General features: G+C 36.3%; 1 protein-coding gene across 3 annotated transcripts in view; it reads right to left on the reverse strand.

Moving 5' to 3' along the window:
- Positions 1–17,612, reverse strand: part of LOC124155714 (spermine oxidase-like) — a 42,783-nt gene that overhangs the window by 12,262 nt on the left and 12,909 nt on the right. For all 3 annotated transcript variants that reach the window (XM_046529761.1, XM_046529760.1, XM_046529762.1), the window contains 4 exons: positions 17,396–17,502; positions 3,208–3,359; positions 2,345–2,500; positions 1,081–1,330 (listed from right to left, as the gene is read on the reverse strand). In XM_046529761.1, coding sequence (XP_046385717.1) covers positions 1,081–1,330; positions 2,345–2,500; positions 3,208–3,359; positions 17,396–17,502 — 665 coding nt within the window. The remainder of the gene's footprint in view (positions 1–1,080; positions 1,331–2,344; positions 2,501–3,207; positions 3,360–17,395; positions 17,503–17,612) is intronic.

Raw genomic sequence — 17,612 nt, forward strand, 5'->3', positions numbered from 1 at the left:
CAAAGTTTGAAAAGAATTGATGAATATTTAAGAGCCTTTTGTGTACACATATCAAGTCTCAAGTGCATTAATGCAGAAAGGCATTGTATACCACCAAGGCACTGTGGAAAGTAATGAGCTTGAAAGCATTGTAAAACTTCAAAGTGAACCTGACGCTGCCAAAGTCAAGAAAAGCATTTCTAATCACATTTATTGACGTGTGGTGACACTTGTCACTCCACAGCATCCTTTTGGGCCAACTCTGAAAATTTTTTAAATCTGAACTATTTCTTTGGGAAAAAACATTGTTCTCCAAGTGAAGTTTAGCTCCTATAAAGTAAATGTTGTGTACATAACTGTGTTTCACTCTGGTGGCATCAATCTTTGGTAACCTCAGACTATGAGGCAATGGACACTCATGGTAATATCTTTCTTCCTAATCGCAGCCATCAGCAAACTTAGCCGCAAGATGGCAGCATCGGCATTTGCCCATCACCAATACAGTACTAATAAAAATGGACAAATTTAAAAACATTGAATTTGATGAAGCAAGCATTAAAATTTGGTTAAGTTGTTTATTGGATAAGCTGATGCAATTTTGCACTGTCGTTCCCTTCCCATTGGATAGGCACTGAACAGAGTGGGGAAACGATTATGAATTTTTTTTAATCTATTTTTCAGCCAATATTTGTGCCTGGTATTACTATTGTACAAACCAAAATCTGTGGTGATGGTGGTGGGGTTTGATTTTTACTCTGCACACCAGAAGTTGCAAAAATGGTACCAGGTTTAAAGACAGAGGACATTTTGCTAGGGACCTTGTTTAATATATTGTTAGGCTCACTATAAGGATTCATCAACTAATGAATATTTTTAACACCCATTTTGGGCCGTCTACCCTCATTTTACCATAAAATTTGGATATAATTCCCTGAACCGAAATTGATCATGCATGCATAAATGTGGGCAAAAATAGCAATATAACGAGTAAATTATTCTTTCTCATCAAGCTAGTTACTTGTAAACAAAAATCAAAAGTTTCTGACGGTTGCCTCCCTAAATGGAGGAATTTATATGATACTTGAAAAGATTAAGTCATACCTCAAATGCCAATCATAGAGCTCTTCCTTGATGGACAGGATCTCTTCTGATTCACCAGATTGGCGGCAAAGATTTAAGTAATTATAAAACTTCTGCTTCAGATGTTCTCCCACAGAAGATGGTATTCCACTGAGGTTGACATGATTTTCAGCAAAAGATTCACATTCATCCAGAATTCGATCGACAACTTCCTTCACTTCTTTTATCAAACTGACGTTTACAACAGAACCATCTTCTCTCAAGTAGAGGCCTGCAAAAAAGGAGAATTCGCTCATATTAAATCAGTACAAAGCATTAGTTATAATTTATAAATACATAATGATAAATATCCTCTGCATCTTTCCTAGTAAATCCTTCCATCATCTCTCGACCACAATATTTTTATCCAACTTGCCTTGTCTAACTCACACAATGCCGAACACCATTCTGCACCACAATTGTGCATACACACATAGTCATGAGCTCATAATTATGCTACAGAGCAGTAAAAATGAAAATGTTATCTCAAAAAAATAAAGTCCATTTCATTTCACATGCATTAGATGTGAACACCTGACTCAGGGACACCTCACTCCCTAATAATTCGTGGAAATTATTCTTGAATATTTATATCAAGGGTAAAACTCACCATGAAATAATCATTAGGCTGAGCAACAATGATTTTTTTTTCAAATTATATTATCATGGAATATTTCACCCTTGGTCTAGGTAACTTTACCCCCATGTATGTGACTGAGTACAAAGCTTCTTGTTACATACAGTACTTTGAACTCTTGATGTGAAAATCATGCAGAATTAGAAAAGAATTGTGACAACATACTCCCCCTAGGGGCATTGATTGCTCTCATTATACACAACGATCCATGCCATTCATTTCAAACAAAAATGCACAAAGAGAGAATCACACAGTATTGTAATCACTGAGTATTACACTTTCATTATCAACATTAATACTTCTCACTTTCTTGAGGAGTGATTTTCATAATACGAGCTTGAATGACAACAAAGGGTACCCTCTTATAATTTCCCAATGATGATTATGAAAGGGGTGGATAGAATAATTTCAAAAAGCATCAAGCACAACCCCCACCATAGAGCTGGGCATCTGTATCCATGCCTGACTACTCCTATGAATAAAAACATTTAAATCCACAGAGGAAAATCAAAAAAGAGAAATCAAATTGAAAAAGAGATAACCAATAGGTATATCATTTTAGTTTAATATTAATATGTAGAACAGTGCTCATTTGGCAAAGAGACTTACCTTCACCTTCCTCTGAAGTCACATTAGAGGTCAGACCACTCTCTTGAGCTATTTTACATATTTCATTGTCCTCTCCATGAATCCATTGAGCGCCCAGTTCAATGAAACTCTGCCCAAAGCTCAATGACTTCACTCTACCACCAGCATAATCCTGAGCTGAAATTTCGAATCAATGAACTATTTAATGCAATCCAGAAGCACATCTCTTTAGACTAAAATTCCAAGGAACAGTATCAAGTGAAAGAAAAACATAAATCCTAAAAGTTATCCTATTCACTGAATATTTTTCTTAAATTTTTTAATAAATCCACGGAAATAAAAATATATTCTTTAGAGCAGCTTATATGATTACAAAAAAAATAATAACCACCTCACTATCAATGGATACAACGAAATCTACAAGCAGTAAAATCAAAGAAATTAAACCTGCCAGAAAGTTTTGTGTAAGTACCTATGTACTGGGCATAATCATGCTAAACTGAATGCAATTACAAAGTAAAGCAAGACACAAATAAGAGGTAAGTTTGAATCCTGAACAAATTAAAAAGACTGGGAACAAACAATAGACATCTCCTGACAAGGTGAAAATATCAATTGGCCCATGAATAGACTACCAGTATCAGTGAATATTTTCTTGAAACACTTTATATGGATATGAGCTTAAAATAAAATTAATATTGGTGGTTATCAACCTAATTCCCATAATTTATGCACATACACTAGACCTCTTGAGGAAAGACAGATCTATTTACATCGCAGAACATTAATAGCTAGTCAAAATTCATACCACATGATTGCATTTAAAAGCCAAAGTTCAAACTAAAAATTTTACATTTATGCAATAGTTACTGAAAAAGCTCAACCTTCTAAGACTCTAATGTCACTAATGCCTCCACTCAGTAACGCCCTTGCAGCTGCCAGTCCTGCCATGCCAGCACCAACAATGACAACCGCACACTTCTCTGGTTCCTCTGCTTTTGCCCTTCCTAAAGTTCCAGCACAACTAATCTGATGCCTGAAAGAAAATGGTTTACTAAGAATGATTCCAAAAATACCATACTTCAGTTTTGTCTACAGAGTATTATACAACTATCCCAGGATATTTTTTAAATTAATAATTTCCTTTTTTATGTACTCCATGGAAACCTACCTTAATCAGAAGAATACTTTAATAATAATACTTATTCAAGGTCAGGGGCAGTATGACTAGATCAACTGGTATACTACTTCCCAGGGCCCCAAGCCAAACATAACTCAAGAGGGTCAAGGGCTGAGAGTTGAGGGCCCCCAATGATGCCAGGCCACCCCTGAACAAATGATGTACATATTCCATATAAAAAGCTGCAAGTTCTGAGCTTTTAACTCTTTGCATAAAAGCTTAATTAGATAATTTTTAAACATTACCATGAACTATGTACAACAAAACATAAAGGAAGGTTATTTGACAATCTGCTGCAGTTTGTTTTACAACAATTTTAAAATCCAGTTGGTATTTGAGTAAGTTCCAAAGCTAAATTCTACAGCAAGTTAAAATGCAATCAGAGAGTATAAGCAAACTTTGTAAAAAGGTGGTAGGTACTTCATGCCGTCTTAAAATCTCAGTAAATGATTTTTTGTGATTTCCCTCATCATCAGCAACACTGTTATTAGCAAAAAGGATAGAATGTCCCTTTCAGCTCCAGCATTATGAATTTTTTTCGATCATTTAATTATCTGAATATAGCTCATTAATTCTTTTACCAACTCAAATTCAAATTATCTAGATTCATTGCCATTCCTATCTTAGTGAACAGCTAACACTACCCCAAATAATTGAAATAATTTCTCCGGCTTAGCATGCAGTCCAATGACGTAGCCAGGGGGAAGATCCAGGGGGTCCGGACAGTGGTGCCGACTCCAGGGGGCCGGTGGGGGCCCGAGACCCCCAAAAATTCATTACAGATGTGAGAAAAAAATGAATCAGGCTAGTCAATTTTTCCCGGAGTGTCCAGATATCAAGATTCGAGTAATCAAGGTTCTAATGTTGATCATATGACTCTTCTAAATTGCTTAAAAAACTTAAAATTCACTACTTATAAAATTTACCAGGGCAAGGGCTCGGTTTAGGCCCCCCCAATATTTTTTGTAAGTCGGCACCCCTGCCCCCCAAAATATAAAAACACAATTATTTTCCTTAATAGAAGAAAACAAAATATTGAAAAATCATTAATTTATAAAATATTTCTTTAACAAATGAAGTTTTTTCGATTATGAAAAGTGTTAAAATTAGTTTAAAACCCATTACTTAGCACCATTTTTTTAAAATTTTCCCTCCTGGTTTTGGAACCCTCTCCCCAAATGAAATTCCATGCTACGCCACTGATGCAGTCTCATTTTCTTTACTTTGTCTATAAAATCATTTCTTCTCCTTCACCTGTCTCCATATTCTTCTCCCAATCAGTCTTAAGCATTCCATCACTAATATTCAATTATTATATGCTCTATCCACATGCCCTCCTTGCAATTTCATTTAGCAGTTTCTTCTAGCCAACCAGGTTAGATTATTCTTCATTCCTATATCTCTGCATCCATTTCATCCTCTCAATTCTACTCCATAAACATATCTCAGAAGCTTCCAGCCTTTCTTCGTATCCTCTTTCCTTGAGGTGTACTTGTCCTCAGGCATCCCAAAATGTCTAAATATTTTTTAACGAAACACATAAAATAATTAAATAAACAAGATATGATACTCATGGATATTCTATTTGATAATGCGTTTCCTGTCGTGAAATCCATGGGTGGGTCACAATCTACCCACACCCTACCAGAAGCCAGATTTACAATTTTTCTTCATTATGTGGTTGGTGCTGTTCAGCAAAATGAAAAGTTGAATTTTAAGAAGCTGGCCTGTCAAATACATAAATGGTAAACTACATGGAACAGATGGAAGAAAGGTATGATCGGCCAGTGGGTTACATTCTTACCACACTGGACAGTGGATGTGAAATGCTTGAACATCCGCAACTCAGCCTATCACTTATGCACAGTGTGTACCCATCAGCATTCTGGCACACCTACAAATCACACATTCAGTGTTACATCTCCCAACTTTCTAAGGTCATTTCAGAATGGATAATGACAATGACAGTTGAGAAGAAATGGGGTTGGCACATACTGGGTGGCGTGTCTTATGTGGCTCTGTCTGAGAAACATCTCCCCATAACAACTAGATGGCGATGGATTTATCAGAAATTAACAGTACTGAGATGCAGCAGCACGTGCATACCATATTCTAGAGACATTTCACAGGTAGGTCCTCTTGCATACTCCCCTTCTCATGCAGGCCTGAGTGGTGGCTCCCCACTCCTATTTGCAGTAGACTGCCATGTCACCACCTCTAGGCAGCGGTTAGAAGATGAACCTAGGCATGACTTACCAGTGGATACCACCATACAGAATTAAGTTCAACTGTCATCCAATCAATCTACGGAAAATGGTAAGATTTTTCTTCTCCATGGGAAAATCTTTCCTCTCCATAGAAACGTTAAATTATGCTTTCGCTAGTAGTGGCCCAATGGCCCGAATGACAGCAATGGAATTTCTCAATCCTAATCCTTCCATCCTTATCATTTCCTCTGAGACATCATTGGCTCTCAAGCCTCCTATCCTTTTTCCTTCCTCTGTCCTTCCCCTCCCGAGGTGTGCAGGTGAAAAGTCTCGGACTTACACACCCAACTTTCAGGAGTGTAACAGCACAAGCCCGCGTTGGGTCCTCATTTCTGTTATCATCCAATCATTATTCTCACCACAGTCTCGCTACCATGCAAGATAATTCATCTTTGAAGAGAAAACGCTTATATTCACTAAAATTTCTGTATGAATTAGTATAAATAAAAAATCATAATAATCCTAAGAGTGGCACTATCCTGAGATAATCACACATTACCTCCTATCCTCTTTTAGAACAAGACTTAGTGGAGAAAAACTTGAATATTAGGAAATGCGTAAGTTTACCATGAAACCCTCCCCGATATGGTTATTTTCAGGGAATATCTCACGCACATTTTAATAATACATATGTATGTAGATACATACCACACATTCGTCAACACCAATTTTCAATGTACGATTTAGAAATTTAATTATACCTCTTTCTGGAGTGAGTTCATGGCAACCCTCTGACATAAAGGCAGAAATCCTTTTATAATCAAATAATAACGGAGAAAATGGACAACAACACGTACGTTTTGGGAGCAATAACCAGAATATCAGAAAGCAATATCCAAATTTTCCCTTATGCTAAAGTTTTTTGAGGCATACGACTGAATCCATGTTTAATTCAATACACACTGGTACACACAAGGGCAGATCCAGGATTTTATTCTGGGGGAAGGGGGAAGGACAAGGGTCTGAAAGGCAAACAATCTTCTCATCCTTGAGATAAAAACAAGATACAACAAATATTCTCTTTATTTTAATATGAAAGTTATTAATTTGAAATTAAAATATTGAGGCTCCACAACACTTAATTAAAAAACACAAAATTAATAATATTCGTATAGAAAATTTTGTCTATTTTTAAGCATCTGGGGGTGGCACCCTAAATCCGCCTATGGGTACACCAATGAATTTTTTTTTAAATCACCCATCCCACATTGGATAATAAGAATAAACAAAAAGGAAACCGTACATAACTTATAATTATTTAAAGGTACGAGCAATCTTTCTCTGAGATCAGACATAAAATTGTTTATGTAACATAAGCTTTCCTTTCTTGATGTACAATAATTACCCAGCCTGAGATTTATGCCGATGTGTCACCTCATCAGAGTCAACATCTCAAAGGCTGATTGAAATGCAGTAATTCCAGCCTACTTAAAAACCTTGTCCATAAGTTTTTTGTTTCCTAAGTCTATTAAACCTATGGGACTAATAACTTAGTTACTTTGATCTAGATAGGCTAACAGGTTTGGGATGCATCATAGGTCTTTGATTAGGGCTCGGATATTGGTGCAAGACTATTCACTATGTGGCATAATAAGGGGGGGGGGGGGGAGTGGTAGAATGTGAATAGATACTAAGCAATCTGATATTGTCCTTTCATATCTAAAAAGGTGACTTGTGCTTGCTCAGGTTGTCAGTGATGATCTAGACTTCAGACTACTGAAGGATTAAGCACAGAGTTAAGAGACCAGGCCAATCAGTGACAGCATTCTCACTAATTAATGTTCAAAACACGTACCAAGAATCCAAACATCCTCTGGAAGTACTCCAACGTCTCCCTTCAGTTGGCCATTCAGTGTAAGCTAAGATTTGTATTTTTTTCTGCAGAATTTCAAAATTCAAAAATGTATTCATTATCTTCAAAGAAAAGATTAAAATTATGAAATTCCCAGAGTTAATAACAATAATTCCCAATGCTAAAAAAGGGTGTAAACAAGTCCACTAACATGAGCTACAGAACTTAGGACTAAAAACTTAGTTGAGACAAAAATACAAATAGAGATTTGTCCACATGCTATAGGATTACTACAAATCAAAATAAAATTGACCTTTGTGATAAGGGTCAAATAATTTTATTAAAACTTATTTCTTGATTTTATGATTTATTTTAATCCACATACAACAGGTTACAAAAATAAAATTATATTTAAAGGAAAAAAAATAAAATATGAAGCATATTTATATCCCATTTGAATAGCAACAATATTTAAAAATTCTCTTACGTTATTCATGACAAATTCTAGCACAATGAGTAAATTTTTGACCTGTCTACATCTTTGTCATTTATACGTTTGGTATATGTAATGGAAATTATATGTATATACTATTATCAACTATAACCGAAAATGCAAAAAATATATCGGCCCAAATTATGATTCCAGCAGTAAAATAAAATAAAAGTATTTTGTTGTGCCTCCACATGTATTGTAATCAATTTACCTAAATAAGTGGAGTAAAATGCTTTACCAAAATTATTTAAGCTGATTCGTAAAACAGAATGGTAATGGAAATGACCACCATACCCAATCTTGTTAAAATATTGCCAAATTTCAAAAATCATCTTTATTCTGCCAAGAGCAAAAGATATATATAATGACCAAAAGGAAAAAAAGTTTTACACACTGGAATGTAAGTGAGACAATGAAATAATCATGTCTAAACGTCATAACATCCTACTTCATATGGTCGAGCCAACTTCAGCATTTAAAATGAAAAATCAATCAAAAAATATTTTTGTGTGAAACTATTGTGCAAACATGGTTTCTTAATGTACAATCAAATAACCTTTTAAGAAAACTAATCCACAAAATTTGAGAAGGAATGCACTATGTATTTAAGGCCCTCTATAGTCTTATAAAAAAAGCTTCACCGGTCAAATAAGTTTTTTTTTTAAATTCGGAGGTGATGATATGTGAATACTAGAGATGGGTCGAATAGCAGATTTCTCGAATTCGAATATCGAATTCGAATATTAAATCATTGCTCGAATATTCGAATACCTCGAATTTCGAATACCTCGAATTTCGAATACCTCGAATACTAAATGATGAATGCCGGAATGTTTGACTCGGTTGCCTATGCAGCAGGCAACACAAGATTTTGGGGAGTAATTTTGATTTATTTTAAATGATTCGAACAGGAATTTAGCTGATTAATGAATATTTTAATTTTATGGAAACAATTGGGCATATAATTAATTCAACTAACATCGCTTTACCCCCACTTCTGCTGCCAAGTGCTAGCTGACAATCTGAGGCATTTTGCAAAATACAAGCTCTTTTCCACCGGATTTTCTTCAATTATTTTCAGTCCATCTTTGGGAGTTCTCACGAGATAAGAAGATGAATTGGAATTGCTATCAGGGAGAAACCAAATATTCTGTGAAAATGTCCCTTTGTCTGGGACTGTAACAATAAAGATTTATAGCACCACTCATTAATTGTAACTTGATATATACTTTCGGAAAAAAATACCGCATCAACTTCCGAGAAGCTCTGCTGCTCATATCGAGTTTCGCCAGAATGCTAAGTCTCCGTCGTATTTTCACATATATTTCTTTGCGTAAAATGCTTAAATAAACTCAGAAATACGTCGTGTTTGGTCTTATTCTTTTTGAAATTACGCGCACATTACTAATATTTCAATTCAATAAAGGTGTAACATCAATTGACGAAAGTCATTCTTAGACACCTTTTGTGCTAATAGATGACTCATTCAGCGGTTGACCTCCACAGAAATGGAGAACTTCGAAGCTGGTAGGAAAAAAAAGGTCAGTGGGGGAGAAAAGGGAGGGCCGGAAACACGTTTCTATTGTTCTCGTGCAACCCGGTATTTTTTCGAAGCTAAGGTCTTCGTAATATGATCCCTGCGCGAGCTGTGACCTTTTTTTTATTTCGAAGAAGAGGAAATCCTCAGAGGGGTGGGCTAGTGCTGAATGGAGAGGGATACCGGATCTTGGGAAATGCGCTAATGTAAGTATCCCACGGTACTCACACAGCAGTTGACCTCCAGAAATGGGGAACTTCGAAGCAGGTAGCCAGAAAAAGGTCAGTGGGTGAGAAAAAGGGGGAGGGCGTGAAACACGTTTTTATTGTTCTCGTAACTCGATATTTTTTTCGAAGCAGGTGTCTTCGTAATGCGATCCCTGCGCGAGCTGGGACCTTTTGTTTGATTTCGGAGAAGAGGAAAGCGTCAGAGTGGGTGAGGCGAGTGCTGAATGGAGGGGGATTGCTATCCCACGGCACTGAGGTTCTCCTGGTGGGGGGAATCGGGGATTTTCGGATTTTTTCACCCGACCATTTTCGGTTCCCCTCGTCGAACTCTTTTCACCGCTAAAATCCACGAATTTGATGTAATTCGTCAACTTGCGTAAAACGGCGCTGTGAGCACTAAATGACTACAGTTCTCTACATTTTTCCGAGTCAACTACCAACGACGTGCGTGCGACAGTGTATGACGCGAAATTCAAAGTATTCGAGGTATTCGAGGCGGTACTTTTCGCATAACTATTCGAAACCTCGAATATCGAATACTTTCTAATATTCGAGGTATTCGAGTATTCGCGGATACTATTCGCACATCTCTAGTAAATACCAATTTCAGAAAAGAAAAACTCCATTCTGGTAGAGAGAAAGTGACTGCATCAAAAATCGTCATGAGTAGAGAATGAGGGAATTTAAAAGAAGGTGTTTCTATAAAAATTATACCACCTTTGAAACCAAAAAAATGAAAGAAACACTGTTCTAGTCTAAGCTAACTAATCAAAAATACATTTTTGCCCACTCAGTAAATTAAAATGTCTAGATCCTAAATAATATGAATTTTCTCAAAGTATTTATTCTTCTTGAGATTGTAGCAATATAAACACCCATTCAAAACGATTTAACTCGGCGAAACCTAGGAGAGGAGTCCATGAGAAAGTAAACAACTTAACATAACAACCTAAAGTGCCTTAACTCGACTTGGCATTGAATAGGAATTGAGCTTTTTTCATTTCTCTCTTAATTCTAGCCAATAACAAGGCCTGTGTACCATTGATAGTTTGTTGAATCCAACAGCTAGTCAGACACATCCACTATTTTACAGCTTGTGGTAATGAAATTTTGAGAATGTTTCCGTGAGTAATTCAAGATAAATAAAAATGGGTCTCAAACAGATTATACATTTGTAATTATTTCAATTGTCACCTTAGGGAGTTAATGAAAAGCGAAACTTTTGCAAGCCTAGAGTTAATGGTGAGGTGACAACATGCCTGAGCCCTGCCTCCTTCCCAGGGCCCATAAAGCTAAGTTTGCACCCTATATGACCACGTAACAAAAGGCAACAATGTAGCCAATCTACCAAAGATATAAGAATTTAATTAGTGCAATCCCATTCCGCTACATTTATCCTCATTCCACTGTCAGCCGTTCTGTATTATTTCCATCCAGATACCACTCTTTAAGATATGGTTAAAAATACATGAATAAAACAAACCATCATCGCAGATATGTTGCAAAAAATTTCGTATTTCTGAAAATTCGTATTTTCAAAAGTGCTGTGCATTCAGCATAGGCTTATCATTGGGACCGATAGTTTTGCCTCATATTCCAGAAACTTTGTATTAACCTGCTTTGTAAAATCCAGAATTACCAAACATTTTTTTGCTAGAATAAATTTACAAATACAGTTACTTTTCATGAAACTAGACACAGACTCAGTGAATAGAATCCCATATCTAGGGATCAAAGGGAGCACTAATCAACAACAGGGCATTCACCGTTATATTTTAAGAAGAGTCCAACAGGTTTTTCTTAATACTGAAATAATTACATTGACTTTTATAAAAATGAGTCTTATATGCTGATTGAAATTGACCTACACTGATCATATGAAGACATGATAACAGTTATAAGAAGATTATTCTTCTCCAAGGAAAAATAGACTTGAATATTTGGCAGACATATCATCAATATAAAAATAGGTAAATATTCCTATGGAAAATAATTATGAAAACTAGAACACATAACTGCCTTGGTTAAATTCTGATATTTAAAACGGTTATTGTACATTTATATCCAGTAAGTAGTATTTAATTTATAAAAATCATTGCCTGATCACTACTCATGACTTGAAAAAGAAAAGACATCAAATTCATTTAGAAAAACTAGAAAATGCGTTAATATCATAACATTTGTCTTCATGTTTCATATGAATTAATATTGTGATCATAAAGAACAACATTGAAAACAGCCACCGTGAATACTACCAGAAGAGAGATAACAATATAGGACAAGATGTGACATGACTAGGAGCCATTACTAGATCCCCACTCTCATTGTGGCACACAAAGTGCACTTAAGAAGCATTTTTAAAGCACCTCTTTCAAGGCAGAGTGGAAGTGGTACACAGAGTATAAAAATATAAGCAATTTAAAATACATACATATTAGACTAGCACTCATAGCACCAGATAACATCTTTAAGCTCTTTGGAAAATAACTTGCTTGAATACACAATGATTAAACAGTCAACAAAAAGGACTGAAAACAAAATTATAACACCATATCATGAAATTAACAATATTGCTTCTAATCAGGAGTTCAAATACTTATTTAACTTTCTCCAACGATCACCACACTCTTCAGTTCCCAGTATACACCCTTTACAGTGCTGACTTCAAAGGCCTAAATGAACAGTAATATTGTCATGTAATTTCAAATAAGCTTCAAATTAATTTATGACTATAATACGTAATGGCTGACTGGAAGTGTTTTACTAGGAATTTGACATGAAAATATTATTTGATAAATCAAAGGAGCAAATTACTAGGCCAAAACTTTGCCATCATTCCAATTATATAAATATGGTATATAAATCTAAGTGATGCATGCACATGGCAAAGAGATTTTTTTCCTGAGAGAGGGTGCAGTATATGTAGGTTAAATCAAATCCATTTCTTGTTTAAAATCTCTGAAATTCACTTTTGATATTGAACTGATAGTGATATCCATCCTTTTAGTTGCATAAAATTAGCTACATATTTCTCATTTTTCTCATATTTGCATGGGCAGAAAGAAAGAAAGAACCCTGGAAATTTTATGAAGAAAATCAAAATACTAAACAGAATTCGGTATTAGCTTTAGAAATTTCACTCATGGCGACCAATCCACTCGAGGTGAATAAAAATGGAGGGAATGATAATGAGCAAGGTGTAATCCTTGAAGACAAATAATTGATAGGTACAAAAAATACAATATCTATTGCTTCCACACAATAATACTACAAAATAGTTCTGTAAATGGCCTGACAACCTATCAAAAGCAAAATTCACAGCAGTAGACCAGCCACAAGCATTTAAGACGGGAAATCAAGATACATATTGATAAGAATATGTATTACCATGATATTCTTCTAAGTAGGAAATACCAACTCCCAAATTTTGCTAGCATTGACAGTCAAGAAGGTGAAGGAATTCAAAAATTACATTTTACGAGAGATCATCAATAAGGTTTACCTACTTATATCCCTGAATTAATCCTCACACACAACTCCCACACTAAGCATGTTACTTAAGTAGGTTCCAAATTGTTTGGGCTAGCATGATAACACATGACATTGCGATGAAGTAGCAGCTAGCATTCTTGAAGAATGCTTTAATAACTTGCGTACTTGAGTTTATGGACATCTTTGCTTTAATGGCAACTTCACCATTGATGTATTCACTAACTATTTGGTGGTTAGTGTATGATTTGAATCCATACGCTCTGCTTTTAGTCAATTATTAGGATTTGAAGAGTGTTTTGAGAACAATGTGGCACAAACATAGGTAAGATATTTGCATCAAATAGTTTGATTGAGTTACAATACCTGCATCAAATTCTTTTGTCATCATTATATTATGTATATAAATATTTGATATGATTGGTTAATCAAGTGTTTGCTTAGGGCATTCATATGTTACAGCTGCCTTTTTTTAAAAGTCTTATATTGCGAAATTACTTCACTCGCCATGCATCCATTAATTACATAATGTGTATGTAACTGTATAACCTCATTTGAGTCATATAGTTCACAGCTCCAAGCACTCATCAACCCAGCTCTGACAATTGCTAAGGGCTTAGGCTACAGGCTAGATGCTTGGGTTGATGACTTTGATACACAGGCAGGCTTCATGTGCATTCAGAAACAACTGAACATTCTCTCACATAAGGTTGAAGCATTCTAGTTCCACAAAGCACCCGGTACGGACATGGTTTCCGATTCCAACTAAATATTATCCTAGAGGCAGGTACCCTCACATACAGTGTCACATTAGAAGGAATAATGTTTATCTAGATCTATTAAAAAATGTAAGTAAATATCTTGGTTTATTCAAATTTTCATACCTAACATTACACTTGCCTCTGTTTCAAAAACCATACATATTTTCTTTCATACCTGCCCACCCACACTGGCATTACAAACTCTCGCCAAGAGCATTAAATTTTACTCCACAAATAAAACTGTATTCTCTTCTTGATTGCTGTAATCATTATCAAAATCCATCATTTTCTATTAACGATATGCTTCAAACATACTAAATATAGGTACATAGGTATCCCACTAAATTACTCATCAAAAAGCACTTGCCATAACAAGTGCCACACTTGCAACCAAGCATAATTTACTGGCTCACCCAAAATGAAAAGAGTCTACCTGTTTATGCCACCTGCACAAGGTAAGGTCAAAAGTAGTTCACCCAAGAGGATATTTTGCACAGATTTTTTCCCAAATGGGATTAAATCACTGCCGGAATGGTCACAACAAAGTTTCAAAATTTACCCAGGAAAGAACTTGTCATGACCTCATGTCTATATCTGTATGTGTATATGTAGCACACAGATTTTAATGCACTGGACTTCCACAGTCTCACAATAATGTCTTACTAAAACTATTTCTTCCACGAAATACTTCAATGTATGTACATTTATGAGAATTTTTGGACTTGATTCTCAGGAATGATATCAAGAGTCACATTCAATGGGAAAAATAAATATTTATTTGCTTATTTTTATTCCCTTTGGTTTTTCCTAAAATGGAGGTGCACAGGATACACAATGGCATACATTACACATTTAAGTAAATGAAAGGTCGTAGCACTTTTCCACAAGAATTTTTAATGCGTACAACGCGTTTCGGCTCACTGAGCCATCATCTGGTACAAGACGCTTGAACACATGTGAAGATCCCTTTTATACCCTTGAGAGAGGAGAGTATTGGAGAAGGAGAGGATTTGACATCTTTGAGGATGGGGGGGGGGGGGGTGGGAACGGGTGTACAGAGTATAGACAATGGGGAAAGATACAACTACGGGATGTGGAGAACCCACGTTGGAGGGAGGGTTCTGGTCATGACTGTAAAATGACGACACGTGCGGAAGACCATAGCAAAACAGGAGGAGGGGGTGTTGAGATTTTTTTTTTTCACTCTTCTCAACACCCCCTCCTCCTGTTTTGCTATGGTCTTCCGCACGTGTCGTCATTTTACAGTCATGACCAGAACCCTCCCTCCAACGTGGGTTCTCCACATCCCGTAGTTGTATCTTTCCCCATTGTCTATACTCTGTACACCCGTTCCCACCCCCCCCCCCCCCCATCCTCAAAGATGTCAAATCCTCTCCTTCTCCAATACTCTCCTCTCTCAAGGGTATAAAAGGGATCTTCACATGTGTTCAAGCGTCTTGTACCAGATGATGGCTCAGTGAGCCGAAACGCGTTGTACGCATTAAAAATTCTTGTGGAAAAGTGCTACGACCTTTCATTTACTTAAATATGTCTAACTTCCACCAATTGAAGCCTGAATCTGTTGAACTTATACATTACACAATTAAATGAATGGAACATATACTGCAACTGGTAGTGCCAGTGTTTGCCTCAGCTCAGTAAATAATTTTCATTGCTGGTTGCATGATCCTTATATACTGGTTGCTAATTTCCCGACATATTCAGGCTCTGGAGTGTTGCCTCAACGGACGCTTTTACCCCTCGAACCCCTTACACACCTCCCCTCAAACACAACTCTAGGCACAGTCGCACTGTAACTAGAGGAAATATGGAACTAACTACGCTGTCGAAAGCATATACTGCCGCCGACAGTGCAGTTAGTACCATATATCCTCTAGTGGCTGCGCGACTGCACCCAGAGTTGTGTTAGAGGGGAGGCATGTAAGGGGTATGAGGGGTAAAAGCATCCGTCGAGGCAACAATCCAGAGCCGGAGATTAGCAACCAGTATACATGTAAGGGCCATGGCTGGTGGTAAGAGCTCACTAACTTGCAAGAGACTGCACACTAATCTGTTTACTTTGTGAAAGTACCTTTTTCTGATTCACCACTTTGCATCATCCACTTACCCCAAACTAAATTTCATACCCCAAGCACTTCTAATTTCCTATATTTAAAAACACTGCCTACGCACTGAAGGTTGTTGTGGGAATTGGACGCTATTCAAACTAGAGATTAGCTGCAGAATGGCAAATTCATTCACATTTATTTTGGTCTGCATATGTGGTATCAAGCAAGGCCTTTGACACATTGACATATCGGTTCCTGAAAGATAGGTGTTGAGTTCAGACTATGGCTACAAGGGTAACCACCCATACCTTAACCATGGTGCTCTTGTCCTCCGTCTACCAGATGCAGAAAGGTTAAAAATAGGGTTGGTGCAATGGATAAAAGAGCCAGGACACCTGATAAGAGTTTCCCCAGACATTACATCTAACGATAAGCAGTATCACATTAAATTTTGACACAATGCGCAATGGATAAAAGAGCCAGGACACCTGATAAGAGTTTCCCCAGACATTAAATCTAACGATATGCAGTATCACATTAAATTTTGACACAGGGCATTAAGCGTGAGTTAGAACACGACTGTTGCAAGTTGATCAATATTTACGACATTTTGCAAAAAGCATAGGTAAGGTTAGGGGTTTGAACCATTAGCTGAAAAAGCAGCATGATCAATTCATTTCAACCAAATAAAGCTGCATTAAATCAAAATTAATTTTTAAGATTTCCAATGTCAATTACAAAAGCACCAAGACAGCTATGATCCTACGGTAAATGGTGTGTCACTCTGCACTACTTCCTAAAAAGCCATATGTCCATGATTAAAATACTGTTCTAGCTGATAGAATTTTCCACACCAATAACAGATAAATATTAATAACTAGCACTTGGATTAAAATTCAGAATTAAGCTTACAAGGACAGCCTAGACCAAGAAATTATCTATTAGGTACATATGTACTTCCATTTCAACGGGTGTACGCACTTATGGAGACAGCAAATGACTATGGAAAATAGGATGTATATATAAATCTTAAAATACACTCAATAATAACATTTAAACAGTAGCAATATCTGAGCAAGTATTCAAAGCAAATTAACTCTGCCAAAGGCAAAAAATTCAAAATAAGTCTAACTCCAGTTTTTAATATAATGACTAGAAAAAAAATGACAGAATCGGTAATCATAGAGTATGATGCAACAGCTCCAAATATGTATTGTGATGAAAATTAGCAATCCGTTTAATTTTTATGATTTTTACCTAATTGTCCTCAGTAAAGAATCAGCTTCCCTCCAGCCAGCTTCAACAGCCCCATGAACAGTCGAAAAATAATGAGGATGAGTCGCTTCACCAGCAAACTGTACCACCTAATTTCAATGATAACAGTGAAAAGGAGACAAATCATTCATGAAAAAATTCATTGATTCTTATGTATAACACAAAAAATATTAACCGACATTGAAATAAGGTTAAATGG

This window comes from Ischnura elegans, chromosome 3 (genome assembly GCF_921293095.1).
Source record: "Ischnura elegans chromosome 3, ioIscEleg1.1, whole genome shotgun sequence".
NCBI classification, from domain to species: Eukaryota; Metazoa; Arthropoda; class Insecta; order Odonata; family Coenagrionidae; genus Ischnura; species Ischnura elegans.